The sequence below is a fragment of the Podarcis liolepis genome (genome assembly GCF_965112155.1).
Source record: "Podarcis liolepis genome assembly, chromosome: 1".
In the NCBI taxonomy this organism is placed as follows: Eukaryota; Metazoa; Chordata; class Lepidosauria; order Squamata; family Lacertidae; genus Podarcis; species Podarcis liolepis.
In genome coordinates, this window is record NC_139554.1 from 45,205,282 (window position 1) to 45,218,814 (window position 13,533).

The 13,533-nt window shown below is 41.3% G+C and overlaps 2 protein-coding genes across 8 annotated transcripts in view; one reads left to right on the forward strand and one right to left on the reverse strand.

Moving 5' to 3' along the window:
* STARD9 (StAR related lipid transfer domain containing 9) overlaps positions 1-13,533 on the forward strand; it is a 107,399-nt gene that overhangs the window by 74,803 nt on the left and 19,063 nt on the right. For 3 of the 5 annotated variants that reach the window (XM_083504664.1, XM_083504666.1, XM_083504668.1), the window contains 8 exons: positions 1,006-1,148; positions 2,000-2,111; positions 3,788-3,960; positions 5,289-5,353; positions 5,448-5,656; positions 5,901-5,980; positions 6,498-6,656; positions 6,960-9,969. In XM_083504664.1, the coding sequence (XP_083360790.1) occupies positions 1,006-1,148; positions 2,000-2,111; positions 3,788-3,960; positions 5,289-5,353; positions 5,448-5,656; positions 5,901-5,980; positions 6,498-6,656; positions 6,960-7,061 (1,043 nt within the window). In that variant the 3' untranslated portion in view covers positions 7,062-9,969. Of the gene's footprint in view, positions 1-1,005; positions 1,149-1,999; positions 2,112-3,787; positions 3,961-5,288; positions 5,354-5,447; positions 5,657-5,900; positions 5,981-6,497; positions 6,657-6,959; positions 9,970-13,533 lie in introns of those variants that run through there. The other 2 variants (XM_083504667.1, XM_083504665.1) reach the window with 2 other exon arrangements.
* The window catches only part of CDAN1 (codanin 1), a 28,827-nt gene continuing 25,691 nt past the window's right edge, over positions 10,398-13,533 (reverse strand). For all 3 annotated transcript variants that reach the window (XR_014526930.1, XM_083506283.1, XM_083506282.1), the window contains exons 27-28: positions 12,493-12,600; positions 10,398-11,483 (exon numbers count right to left, since the gene is read on the reverse strand). Coding sequence is in view for 2 of the 3 variants with exons in the window: in XM_083506283.1 (XP_083362409.1) it covers positions 11,358-11,483; positions 12,493-12,600 (234 nt within the window). In the remaining variant the exon portion in view is untranslated. The remainder of the gene's footprint in view (positions 11,484-12,492; positions 12,601-13,533) is intronic.

The window sequence follows — 13,533 nt, forward strand, 5'->3', positions numbered from 1 at the left end:
AAACAGTGTATAAACAAACATAATACCCTGCCCATCTGGCTGGGTTTCCCCAGCCACACTGGGTAGCTCCCAACGGAATATTAATGTTAATAATAAAAAAGTGATACACATCAAACATTTCTCTAGTAGTACAGGAGCAACTGACTAAAATTAACCAACAAAAATAATGATAATCACTTATTTCCATTTTTCAGAATTTAACTATTTAAGCTATTTGTCTATTATATACCCCCAAAATATGCATCCCACAAACAGGAAAAAAAATCCCAACTACAGATTCAGAAAGAGCCCCAGTAAGCCTGTGTACACACACATCCTGTAGATCCTCACACCTTTATTTGGCCAGATGCCCAATATTCCTCAGAGAAGTGAACTGAGGAGTAACTAATTTCCCCCATTTTTTGCAGAAACCACCTATGCAGAGTGCAAATTGATTGGTCCTTGTAACAGCTATCAGTTATGCTACCTCCTTCCTAGCTGGCTGTACAGTCTGTTAATTAGCAAACCCTTGTGGCGATCATGAAGACACCCCCCCCTTGCCTGGAATAATGTTTCAAGGCTGTTGTTGTGTGTGTGTTGGTTTTAAAACCCTACATTTAAATTTTTATTTTTTAAAGAGGACTCTGGATAAAGATGCCAAGTGTCTGGAAGGGGTGGAAATCAGTGCTAGATTCAGAGTCAGGTGTGCATATCAGAGGAGAGAAAGTGGGAAGAAGAAAATGCACTGGTTCCCATAGGTAGCTTAAATTTCTCATAAAGTTGTCAGTTGCTTATGTTTTCAGGAAATCTATTACTTGTATGTTAAGCAAAAGTGCAGACAGGACCAGTCACTCACTTTAGCATTATTAGGTAAATTGCAAGCTGGAAAAAACGAAAAACTAAATCGAAATGAGATATTAAAAAAGAACTAGATGGAAAATAAGCATCTTAAGTGGTTGTGTGAACAAACTCCAAAACTATTTGCTTTTCTAGAATTAATAACATTGGTCTATTAATTACAGGAAGAAACCAAACTGAAGACCCTTGTAAGCACAAGCACTTTATGCACAGATTCCACCCTCAGTCTGTCTTCAGGACCAACATCTGGATACAACAGTAGTAACACAGCCACTTATCCTACTAGCATCCTTGGCAAACAAGAATGCCAGGTAAAACAAAAACTTATGTGTCAAAGAAGCATAAGGGTAGTACAAATTGATGCTTGGCTTGTTGTTGTTGTTTAGTCGTTTAGTCGTGTCTGACTCTTCATGAACCCATGGACCAGAGCACGCTGTCTTCCATTGCCTCCCGCAGTTTGGTCAGACTCATGTTTGTAGCTTCGAGAACACTGTCCAACCATCTCATCCTCTGTCGTCCCCTTCTCCTTGTGCCCTCAATCTTTCTGAACATCAGGGTCTTTTCCAGGGAGTCTTCTCTTCTCATGATGTGGCCAAAGTATTGGAGCCTCAGCTTCAGAATCTGTCCTTCCAGTGAGCACTCAGGGCTGATTTCCTTAAGAATAGATAGGTTTGATCTTGCAGTCCATGGGACTCTCAAGAGTCTCCTCCAGCACCATAATTCAAAAGCATCAATTCTTTGGCGATCAGCCTTCTTTATGGCCCAGCTCTCACTTCCATACATCACTACTGGGAAAACAATGTGTGTCAGTGAAGGAAGTACAGTGGGTGGAATTCAACATTGTGATGCCAAAAGTTCTGATGCCCTTGAAATCTCCCCTCCAAAGTGGCCTTTTGCAGGGAAATTGCCACACCCACTTTATCACGAGACCCTGGAGAGTTGGTCATGGGTCAATATGGTCTTTGGCTTGAAAAGTGTTAGACGCACCTAATTTAGGGCATAAAAAAGTGAAGCAATCATGTGATGGCTTTGGAAGTTTGCTGCAGAAGCCACTAAGGGTAAAGGAGGCAAGGAAAGGGGACTGTCTAATATTGAGCTGATAGATTTGAGTGTGGCTATTGGTTTTCACCTGTGAATGCACATTGCCTTTTTTTCTATCTAGCAGACTTCTCCCAAAGATCCAGAACACACAAGAGACGATGCAAGAGGCCGCTCATCTATCAGAAACCGTCAGCTTTATGTACTTGAACAGCTTCAAAAGGGTTCTGCAAGTGGTGAGGGTTAAATAAATCTGCTTATCATGAATTCCATGGGATGGGTCATTTGTTTTAAAAAAGGAGAGAAGTAAAAAAGCCATGGCGTTATAAACATGTATTTCATGCACCAGCAGTTTGATAAAGAAAGTAGCAGTTAGCAGATATAGTTGTTGAGCAGTAGCTATTTCACACGTTCCAAGAAAATGCAGGTTCCCCAAATTTCACAGCAAGTTAGCAACATCTTATGGCACACTTCAATGGGAAACATATATTGCCTTCATAGAATTATAGAGTTGAACAAGACCACGAGGGTCATCTACTTAATTATCCTTTACATATTATAGAAAAGCTGGTGGTGAGACATTGTAAAATTCATGGGGGAGAAGAATATCAATATTAAATCAATTGGATGTATGTCTGCTGATAGGAATGCACTGGAACCTTTGTTATCATACACTTCCTTGGTAAATACCTGACTCAACCAATGGGCTAAATCAGGGGTAGGCAACCTAAGGCCCGGGGGCCGGATGCAGCCCAATCGCCTTCTCAATCTAACCCATTGTGTTTTTACATGAGTAGAATGTGTGCTTTTATTTAAAATGCATCTCTGGGTTATTTGTGGGGCATAGGAATTCGTTCATTTCTCTCCCCCCCCCAAAAAAAAATAGTCTGGCCCACCACATGGTCTGAGGGACAGTGGACTGGCCCACAGCTGAAAAAGGTTGCTGACCGCTGGGCTAACTCCTTTCAGCTCAGCAATGAGATGACGATGATGAGCATCATTGGAGACTCTCCCATCCAGTCCTCCGTTTTCAGTTCTTTATTGGCTCATAATTATTTGTGCATGTATTGCTTTCCAAATTGCATATATGTTCACACATGCTGCTTGAGAAATGTAGTGTGGGAGTAAGGGAAGGCAGCTGTGAGCAAAGATCATCCATTGAGCACAAAATCCTCCGATGCATGAAACTCCTTCACTCCAACCCACCCCAACAAGTGAAAAAAGCAAGCAAGCAACCAGTCAGGAAACAAATGCAACCAACCAATCAGGAAACAAATTCACAACTTTGACCTTATGGAGCAAGTGGAGTTTTGCTTTGGTGCAATACTTACCTGTTGTAGAGCTCTTGCTTAGTTAAGATCCAAATGGACAGTCTCCACGAGGATTGGGCTGCAAATGTGTAAGTACAACAGACTTCAACCTTGGAAATTCCCAACCCAACTGATTTCTCTGGAGCGAAGATATTCTGTGTATATTTTTTAAACCTCTAGTTGACCACGGGTCCATAGGGGTGGCCATGTTAGACTTGTTACACCATAGACTAGCAAATTTGGTCAATAGAGGGTGGAGTTCAAGGAATCAGCTTCTGACATAAAGCCAGCAGCAATGGTCACACTGAGTGCCTAGCATGATGAGTGCAGACCATGCGTGAATTTGTAACTCTTGATTTATATTATGAGGAAGAATTTCAGGGTTGGGGAGCTCACCTCAGAATACATCTGGGCATCACAGCTGGGAATATCTCCACTCTTGTTTTTGAACCTAGGTAGTATCACTACCTGTTTGCTAAATAGACTGTCGAACCGATCCACTAAAGATCATCATGCATGTGCAAAAGAATCATCCAAATCAAATCCAGCTCTCTGCAGCATCTGGTGGGGCATCGATTCCTTATTTGTCTCATCTGTTTCAGAGACTTTTCCTATGACCTCTTCATCTATGGGAAGGAGCAGTATCCCGTCACCACTTGCTTCCAGCCATAGGTATTCTCATAGCCTAGTTGTTTCACCTAGCGCCTTCCCATCCTCTCCTACGAAAGGATATGAAGATCTGTCCAAACACGTCTTGGCCAATGCTACTGCAGAGGTGAGTGGGTGAATGCGATGGTGGCTCTTTTTTTATCTGGCCTAGAGGAGGCTGTGGAAAAGCTTTATACATTTGCAGCTTAATGTTCCCTTTACAAGGGCCTCCTCACATCTGATATTTTTCTTATAGGGGGGCAACATCTACATAAGGAAGAATTTGTAGGGCCCTGACACTAGCGGGATAATTTCTTTGGTTGTGTGTATATCTGAAAGATGCTGAGAATGTAGGTCCTATACACACATAATGGCAACAAAAAAAGCACTGACGTGATTTTTTTCATAATTGTCTACACCTGTTTTTCTTATATGGAGGTTGGGTCATGAATGCAAGCTGTCCTTTGTGAGATGGCCCTAAGTAATCTGAGGGAATACAAATGGTACAAAATTCACTGCTTTAAAGCTGCAAGAAAATACCAATGTACTCTGCTGAATGTAAAATATTGCTTTAATGAGAGAGGGAATCAGAAGATTCTCAGAGAGAACAATAGGTATCCTTTTATCTGTCCAAGTGTACTTTCCCACCGTTGGCTAAGAAAACCAAGACCCTAAAGTGTGGTAGTACGTCGAGCCACAATGTTCCATAATAATCTCACTGGCTGTTTTTAATCTGAAGTGAAAATGTTTTGTATGATTGCAGCTTATGCATCTGAAAGGACCTTAACATAGTTTGAACGTATTTGCCAAGGTCTGGTTTAGAAAAAAACACTGAAACTGTTTTTATATACAGTGGTACCTCGGGGTTAAGTACTTAATTTGTTCTGGAGGTCCGTTCTTAACCTGAAACTGTTCTTAACCTGAAGCACCACTTCAGCTAATGGGGCCTCCTGCTGCTGCTGCGCCGCCGGAGACCAATTTCTGTTCTTATCCTGAAGCAAAGTTCTTAACCTGAAGCACTATTTCTGGGTTAGCGGAGTGTGTAACCTGAAGCGTATGTAACCTGAAGCGTATGTAACCCGAGGTACCACTGTATCTGAAACAGCAACTTGTGATTTTGACCAGCTGATTCATTTTTTATCCAGCATGGTGGATGTTTTTATAATGACAGCAAATGGGAGTGTGAATTACGATCCAAGGAAAGCAGCAGTTTATGCTTCCCAGTTAGCCTGCTTGTTTACTATGAAAGTTCTTCAAAGAATAGCAAAACATAGTTCCCAGTCTCTATATTTTAATTGATAATTTCATTAATGAATAGTTACATGGCATTCACAAGAGGTTACTGAATTCCATTCTCAAGCTGAGCTCAGTCACGGAATTGAAACAAAGCTGAATTAAATGTAAGGGATTTGTAACGTCCATGACTATAACAAGGAATTTTAATTGCTTTCAAAGGTTATGGCAGTATGCTCAAATGACCTGAGGAATCTTTACAATGGCCAGGCAACAGCTGGTTGGAAGTAAGTTTATAGCAACTGTTCCTTCAAGTGTTCTCAAGACTCTTTTTATTATATTCTTAATGAAAATGCGCTTTCATGTTGCCTTTCCAATCAGATACCAATGTGTGGAGAAGGATGTATTAGTTTATTATAAAGCCTTCTCATCTTCAGCAACCAAACATGGGTTCCTGGGAGCAGGCATGATCAACAAACCCCTTTCCACCGTGTTGTGCATGTTGAAGGATCCTAGTAAGAGACATCTGTATGACAAAACCATTACCACGGCTCAAGTGCATAAGAAAATCACCAGCAACATTGAGCTGGGTGAGTATGAAAAGGAGCAGGTGGTGGGGGATCATAACCCTTCCCTCCACCCGCTGCTTTCCCCCCTAAAACCCCTCCTCCCAGATTTCCTGAGACATGTTTGCAGCATCATGGGAACAAGCAGCTGGGAGAACAGCTAGGTTAATCCTCCGAGTGTTGTATTTTTTAATGTGAAGTCTGACTGAATTCTGCCTAAATGAATGGGGAAATGGTTCTCATTTCTACTCTATGGATTTAATTTCAGTGTACGTTGTGAGTGACGTTTCTTTGTGCTACCAGAAGCAACCAAGAGACTTCTGCTGCATCTCTGTAGAAGCCAAAGAGGTAACTATATCAATGTTCAATAATCCTCATCCAACACAGTGTAAGAAAAATAATCAAAACTAGCTTTGTGGTGAAAGTTGGGACACCTCCCATACAATATCACTGCAACGATATTTTATTGAATAGGTTTTTACTTACCATAGCATTTTAATTGTGTGTTATATCCGAGCTTTTTTATGCTCTCTGTTGCAATTAACTCTCTTGTTTGGGGACTTATTATTTTTTGCTATGTTATGGGTTTTGGTTTATCTGTTGATAGGTGATTCCATAAATTTAACCAATAATTACAATTTTGGATCCCATGCTACACATGGATGGTTGGACACAAATCCAGTGACTCAAATCAGACTGATTGTGATGAACCGTTCTATCCTGTTAACAAAAGCAGCTGAACTATGTGAAGTCTAGCACCCTAACTAACAGGAGAAAGGAACTAACAGCCAGGAAGAGAAACTCCACACTTGCGCCTACTGGTTTTTCTCAGGGTAGCTTTTTATTCTGATTTCTTTGTATCCAGGAGAATGTGTGCATCCTCGCCATTCAATCTGTGTATGAAGAGTCGATGCCTCGTCCCTGTAAAGATATGGTACGAGGGGAGATTTTGCCCAGTGCTTGGATATTAGAGCCTGATATGGTGAATGGAAAAGATATCACTAAAGTTATCTACATGGTACAGGTAAGTGTCTGTGCAGATCTAGAAACTAGAAGTCTAGCAGGCTTGGGAACCTAATGCAGGATGATTGTGTTCTGGAAGCGGGAATCTCATGCATGTAGCAGCTGTTTATCATTTAACACATTTGTTGGAACATGTGAAGGGGGCTTTTACTGATCCAGTTTCTACCTGCCTGACAAATGCAACCTCCTTCAGCTAGCCTCCCCCATCTCACTGCAGAGGATACAATTTGGCATGTTTCTACAGAAGCGCTTGAAATGGACTCTCAACGCTTACTGACAAAGCTTTCTTTTATTGCTGCTCCAGGTTGACCTTGGTGCCCCAGCCATCCCTGCAAGGCTTCTGAGCTCCATTGCCAAGCGACAGCCTTTGGTGATTGCTAGGCTTGGCCACTTTCTGGCTGGTTAGGTATGTGTGGTATACATGGTCCACAAACTCAAAATGTAAGATACCAGCAATGCCAGAACTTGTTTTCTAGATAACTCAAAAATGGGAGGACAAAAGAACTCCTAGGAAAGCTCACTGCACAACACAAAACCACTAAGGAGCACCTGCTTTCGATATGGCAATCGGAGACTGAACCTTAATGAAGCATCTGTCGTTCGGCTGAGTTTTCCTGTTCAGCCTTTTAGAGAAATGCAACTTCAACAGAAACAATGGCCAAGCGAAAAGTGTTCCTTTTGCAAACTACCAACATTGGTAGGCGAAAGCCTGATTGTAACCACTAGCAGTTTTCAGTTGAAAACTTTCTTCATTCAGACTATTGGACGACTGCTGATGCTGTAAGCCATGTAAAAAAAACTTGAAACTTAGTGATACGTTTATTTTAAAGGAGCACTTCACCACTGAAGCAAAACTACTGTAATGTCCTTTGCAGAGTGCCTGAACAAAAGGGTACTTGTGAATGAAGAATGCATTGTATTAATCACTGAACAATGTCAGCTTACTGATTGGATAACTTTCCAGTCCTGTCCAGGGGAAGTGAGGGTATACCAAGTTCCAGGCGTTAAACAAGAGTGGGTGGTTTGATAGGTCTTGTGGTCACCATTTGCCCTCAGTCAGAACCATAACTCAGGAAGAGACACACTGTTCTACTACAGAATCACTGCGCCGCAAGCCTAAGGGGTTGAGCCACACCAAACCGACAGCTCAACGCAAGAACAGGGACTAGTCTACTGTAGAGCAGCAACTGCTCTATACTTATGAATTGAAGCTTCTTACACATTATCTAGTGAAGCCATTAGATTAAAAACTCATCAAATCTCTGTATCAGCAGCAGGTTAAATTATTGTGAAGATAAGCTCACAGCAGGGTAATTCACTAAGATGCTTACCCTACCAAGATGAATTTGATTTTAGGGGTCAGTGGAAGCAAGCCCATGCAGAGCTTGTCTGAGGCCTGCGGGTGGGAAAGCATAAAGTGATAAACTCAAACAAAAACCAGCAGTCCCTGGTGGGGCTCCCTGGCTGACTTAGCCCTCCGAGGACCAGGGCGAGTGTACCTACCTGCCTGCCCCCTCTGTAAAGGCCTGAGGGAGAGTTTCTCTTGCTCTGCTCCCAGCTCCACCATGCTTGTTGGTATTCCCCATGACTCCTTCCTCTTTATTACGTAACTGCACTTTCTGCTGCTCAACGTCTCGTCTGCAGTAACCCATCAAACCCAATTATATCACATAAATCACGTTATGATTTGTTCCACTCCAATTGTTCGTAGTGAAGGAATAGCATTAGCATTCTCTTTCCCAACTCCCTACTTACTCTATAGTGTCCAAAAGCATGTTTTCTTCATGTGAAGGTGTAGACAACTTGATTCAAGTTGTTTCTTAAAATAAGACTCCTAGCAAGCAAGTAGTACAATGGCATCGTATTATAGCTACTGCATCATTTTCTGCCAGCCTGCTTCTTGTCCATTAGGAACTCGCTTCTGGAGCAGTTTTCTTAGAACTTTCCACTGCTCGGAACTTGTTTGCAGCATTCCATGTGAGTAACAGGAGATATAACCTGACCATGAGCTTTCTTTCCTTTGCTGCAATACTTCTCTAGCTAATGAAGTGAACCTCTTGTTTCTCACAACGGAAACGAGGCAAAGACTAAGGCTGTTTGCATACATTGTTGGTATGTGAGCTTAATAAGTAAGCTTGATAACTGCTATATATAGTAATCCCAAGTAGTTGTGTACCAGCGCCATAGTGTTTAACTCCTTCCTGTTGTGGCAGAAGTGTGGGGAAGAGGGACACTCCCCTTCCTGCCCTGATTTGTAGGCGTGCCTTGTGCTCTGGGATGGTGCTGCCTGGAGCCTAGAGCCTAGCACTCGTGTGTTTTCTAAAAATGGGGGCGGTACTCTGCTTCAAATTTCAGTAATTTCACAAGTCTCATTTAGCTGCTGGTTGTGCAGAAGAGCTCTTAGCGCCACAACTGAAGCTGTAATCCAATGCAGTTACTTCAAGACACTTATGTTGACTCTAATAGGGTTTGCTTCAGAATAAACAGGGATAGGATCGTTAACCCTTCTGTCAGCATCAGTGATGCTATTACAGTTATCAAGAAATCAAAGCACAGAAATTCTATTTGGTAAAAAAAAAGTTTGGTGAAATATGCCAAATACAGTATTAACGGAAATCCTGTGAGGCAATTGAAACTGGAAATGATTTGCAGAATCAAGAACACCAGCGTAGTCTTGCCTATAATTATTATTTGGGGGGGGAGGTATTCTGTAAATTGCCCACAGTACCAGCAATCACATATTTTAGGAGATATTTCCAATCACTGGCCAAGTATTTGCTACATTAGTTTGTTTCTTTTTAATTTTTTTTGGACATGGCACTCTGTTAACGAACCAAACAGCTTTAGCAGGAACAACATCTAAGATGGACTCTACTCTCAACACAGATGGTGCCTATTGAAGGATAATGTCTTATTGTACAGTGCATCAGATGTTTATTTTTATAATTGCACACAGTTGTTTTTCTATGTTTACAAATTAAGTTATTTATATATGGTTTTATATGCTGAAGCTAATTATTATTTTTCCAGGTATTCGATTAATGTATGCTTTTTAGAAATACTTGATACTTCAACAGTACTATTTATATAATAACTGGTTTCTTTTGCAACTATAACACTATGGTACCTGTGAATGCCTAGAATGAGAAGAATAGTCTTAAAGTGAGGCAAAACTATTTTCTGTGAAATCTTCTATTGAATGTGGGGGGGAAATATACTCAGTTACTGTACCATATCTTTAGCCCATATCTGCTTTTAACCAAGATTGCTATTTTCATAGCCTCACAATAAAAATAATTTTCTATATATGGAAATTACAGAAAAGCTCAATTATTTCCTGGCCTATTTTGAATATTTTGAATAGGCTATGCAGCAAGAGATGTTGCTAAGCTTGCCCCCCCCCCCCCGCCCAAATCTCTTTCATCAGTTTTCCTTTTTGCCTTGTTCCAGACTTTGTTAATATATTAGGAGCAGCAAAAAAGAGGTAATGTAGAAGATACATGCTGCGAGTCTTGTCTGTCCACTACTACATAAAATGGCAGTTATGGAACTATTACAACAGCATAATGTTAATGGTTTAGCTACAGGCACCCTTAATTTATGTTTTCCACAAATCTCTTCCTTGGATCAAAATCAGTAACATTCAAGTAGCCTAAATTGAAGATTTTGTTATATAGTGACTGATACCCTCATCTAGAGAATTTGTGAAATGGTTATACAAAGGATAAAGAACGAATAAGTGGGGCATATACAATCCTTTTATTAATTACTTTTTAATAAAGTAAAAGACAAGCAGGACTCCTGAAGAAAAAGTATGTGGTGCAAGAATAAAGGAAGGGGAGAAGAGGGACTACAGCTCACAGGAAATGTCCGTTTTTATAGGTAGGTCTACAGAGTTATAGAGCACAGCCAAGAAAGGATTGTCTTTTAAAACATGCTGGAATGCCAGAGTTTCCAACTCTGCAGTTCTTCAAAGCATTCTATCAAAAAGGGGAAATATTTCATTAAATGCTGCCACTTAAAGCTGTTTCTCTAATAAAAGAAAACCTTCCTTCATTATTTTTTAAAAAAAACATATACTGTACTAAAATCTACTTTATGAGCAAACACTCATAAAAAACCCACAATCCAATGCTTGGGAAATTGTTGTATTTTAAGACATGATTTGACCTTTTAAAAGGAGTAAAGGATTTAAAAATTTTCAAACTTGAGTTCTTGATAAATATTACGAGTTCTGCCCCAAAGGCCACACATGAACATTACTAGAACTGAGAATTTCCTAAGTAAGAATCCTCAGACACCTAGGAGTCTATTATACATCTGTTCAGATTCCAGGCTCTTCCAACACTCCGGAACAGGAATGAGCCTCTGGTCTCCAGCTGCTGCTGGACTCCCACCATCCCTGACAACTGACCATGCTGGCTGGGCCTAATGGAAGCTGAAGTCCAACAACATCTGGAGGCCCACAGGATCCCCATTGCTGCTCTAGGCCTAAACCCTATACGCTGTCACACGCAGAAACATTGACTTGTTCCTGCAATTCCGATTAAGGTGCTTAAAATGGCTCCTCTTGCAACACTGTGTTCCCCTTGAAACATCTGGGCATTATTTGCAGAAGACCAAGGAGGTCCACAGTAATGCCCAAGTGCAACCAGAGCCAGGAAGTGATGAACGATTTCAGCAGCTTTTAAGCATCTCTCTGCTAGCTTTGTGCTGCTACGGGGCCTCTAGACTGCCCCACCAATTCACAAGGCAGGGTCTTTGGTTCTGCAATGCACTCCTCAGAAATAAATATTCGTAACAGTGCTTCTAGTTCCTTGGAGAAGTCCTGTGGAAAAAATGCAGAACAAAGTTTGAATTAGTGTAGGGGAATATGCAATTCTTTGGATAATCTAGTGAAGGTTCACAACAAGCCTTAGCAGAGCTAATCACTAGGTTTGCAAGCTTTCCTATTAAAACTGCCCATAAGTGCTATTGCTGCTGCTGCTGTATTCTTTTAATCATTTATACTGACTGCTTTTTTTACCTTACTGTAGATGGAGGGCTTTCTAAATAAATAGATCAGCAGCATCATACAGCACTCTTAACTTTGGTGTGGTCTCTGTGCCTTTACATCAGTTTGTTCATCTTAATTTCTTAATTTCTTGTTCCATGGGAACTGGAAAAAAGTAGGCTGAAGCGAGACAGTATTTTCAATTAAAATGTATGGGCTGCCTTTCAACCGCAAAGTGGCTTATACAAATAACTAACATAAAAACTACAATGAGCTGACAAGCAAAGAGTTGTAGACTGTTTTAAATATACAGGAAAAAGTAAACACCAAGTCTGCTAAAGTAGTCTTTTGCTAGCCACATGAAGATTGGACCTGGCAGATCTTGAGAGGGATTGCTAGAAGGTAGATCTTTCCATGATGGCACCTATTTCTGGAGGATGCCCTTACTACACATGGTGGTAGAATCCAAAGCGATGGTCCCATAAGCCATCCTGAAACCGGGTGTTTGGGGACATGGGTGGGGAACCTGTGGCTCTCCAGATGTTGGACTACAACTCCTTTCATCCCTAACTATTGGCCATACTGACTGCAGCTCATTGAAGCAGAAATCCAGCAACATCTAGGAGGACCCGGAGGTTCCCATCCCCTGGTTTAGGGTTTTAAACAGTCAAAGCCAGCACCTTGGATTTAGCCCAAGAAACAAACTGATAGTCACTTAGTCAGCAAGGAGTTACATGAGGTCAGTCTGTAGCTGTCACAGCTGGCATAAGGGAAACGAGAAGTGAAGTGTTTTGTGTGTTAACTATGCTCTAAACCCCAAAAAACCTGAAATGGGCATACTTACTGAAGGCCAAGGCAGTTTCTGGAGGTCATGCAAACAGCACTGTATCTCCGTATCTGCCATTAATCCATGTTCAACAAGACCACGAAGCATGAACAAGAACAAATCCCACTGCAAAAGAAACGGAGCATCAGGGCCTCTAAGTAATATGCCAATGAACTTCCTTGTGATTAAAATCCTGCTTAAATGAAAATACTGCCTGATACATCAAGGAAACAGTTGCATGAAATCATACACCAGGCACAAGGCTAAGAAAGAAAAGCCACATCTCTCCTACCCAGAATTGTGAGGGCAATTTCACACCAGAAAGGCACACTGCCTAATCGCATTTGTCAATTGATGGTTTGGAAGGGGCAGGACAAGAATGAACCCAGCTGGCAAGGCACAAACGCCATGAAGCTGTCTTGCATGGAAGCCTGCAGATGTTTCTCCCGCTAGCCAAAAGTTCCAAATTAGATCCTATGCTTTTTCCCTAGATGGGAACGCTGCTAATTGGTTATGTGCGTTGACCTTTGGAAGGAATAACGTGTTCCACCAATAACAAGTTCATCCATCTAAAAGCCTGGAGGTATATCATGCTCCCCACATGAACTCCTGAGGATTCTGAAACTTCCCTGGGACTAGGCACAGAAAGATGGAAGAGGCAGAACATACATACATAGGGAGGCAGGGTCACCTAGCTTAATTTCTCCAGCACAGCTGGTCTCCATTCCTTATATCGCCACCTCAGTTTGTCCATTTATTTATTTATATTTATTACCGGATTTCTTACCTGCCCTTCACTGTAAACTGCCAGGGCAGGATATAACAGTACAGCCATATGATTTAAAATCTACCTAAGTGAAGAAAAGGCTAGGACTTCAGGAGGGGCTGGATGGGTTTTAGGGATAGCGTAAACCAACAGCTGTCCTACAAAGAACTTACATTAACCAGTAACAGGGTTACAGCATTAAGACAGTTATTGAACATCTCTATTAAGAGTGTCTATTTGAAACCAAGTACTGTGCCTTGCAACAGTAACCACAAAGCTTTTGAGTGTAACCA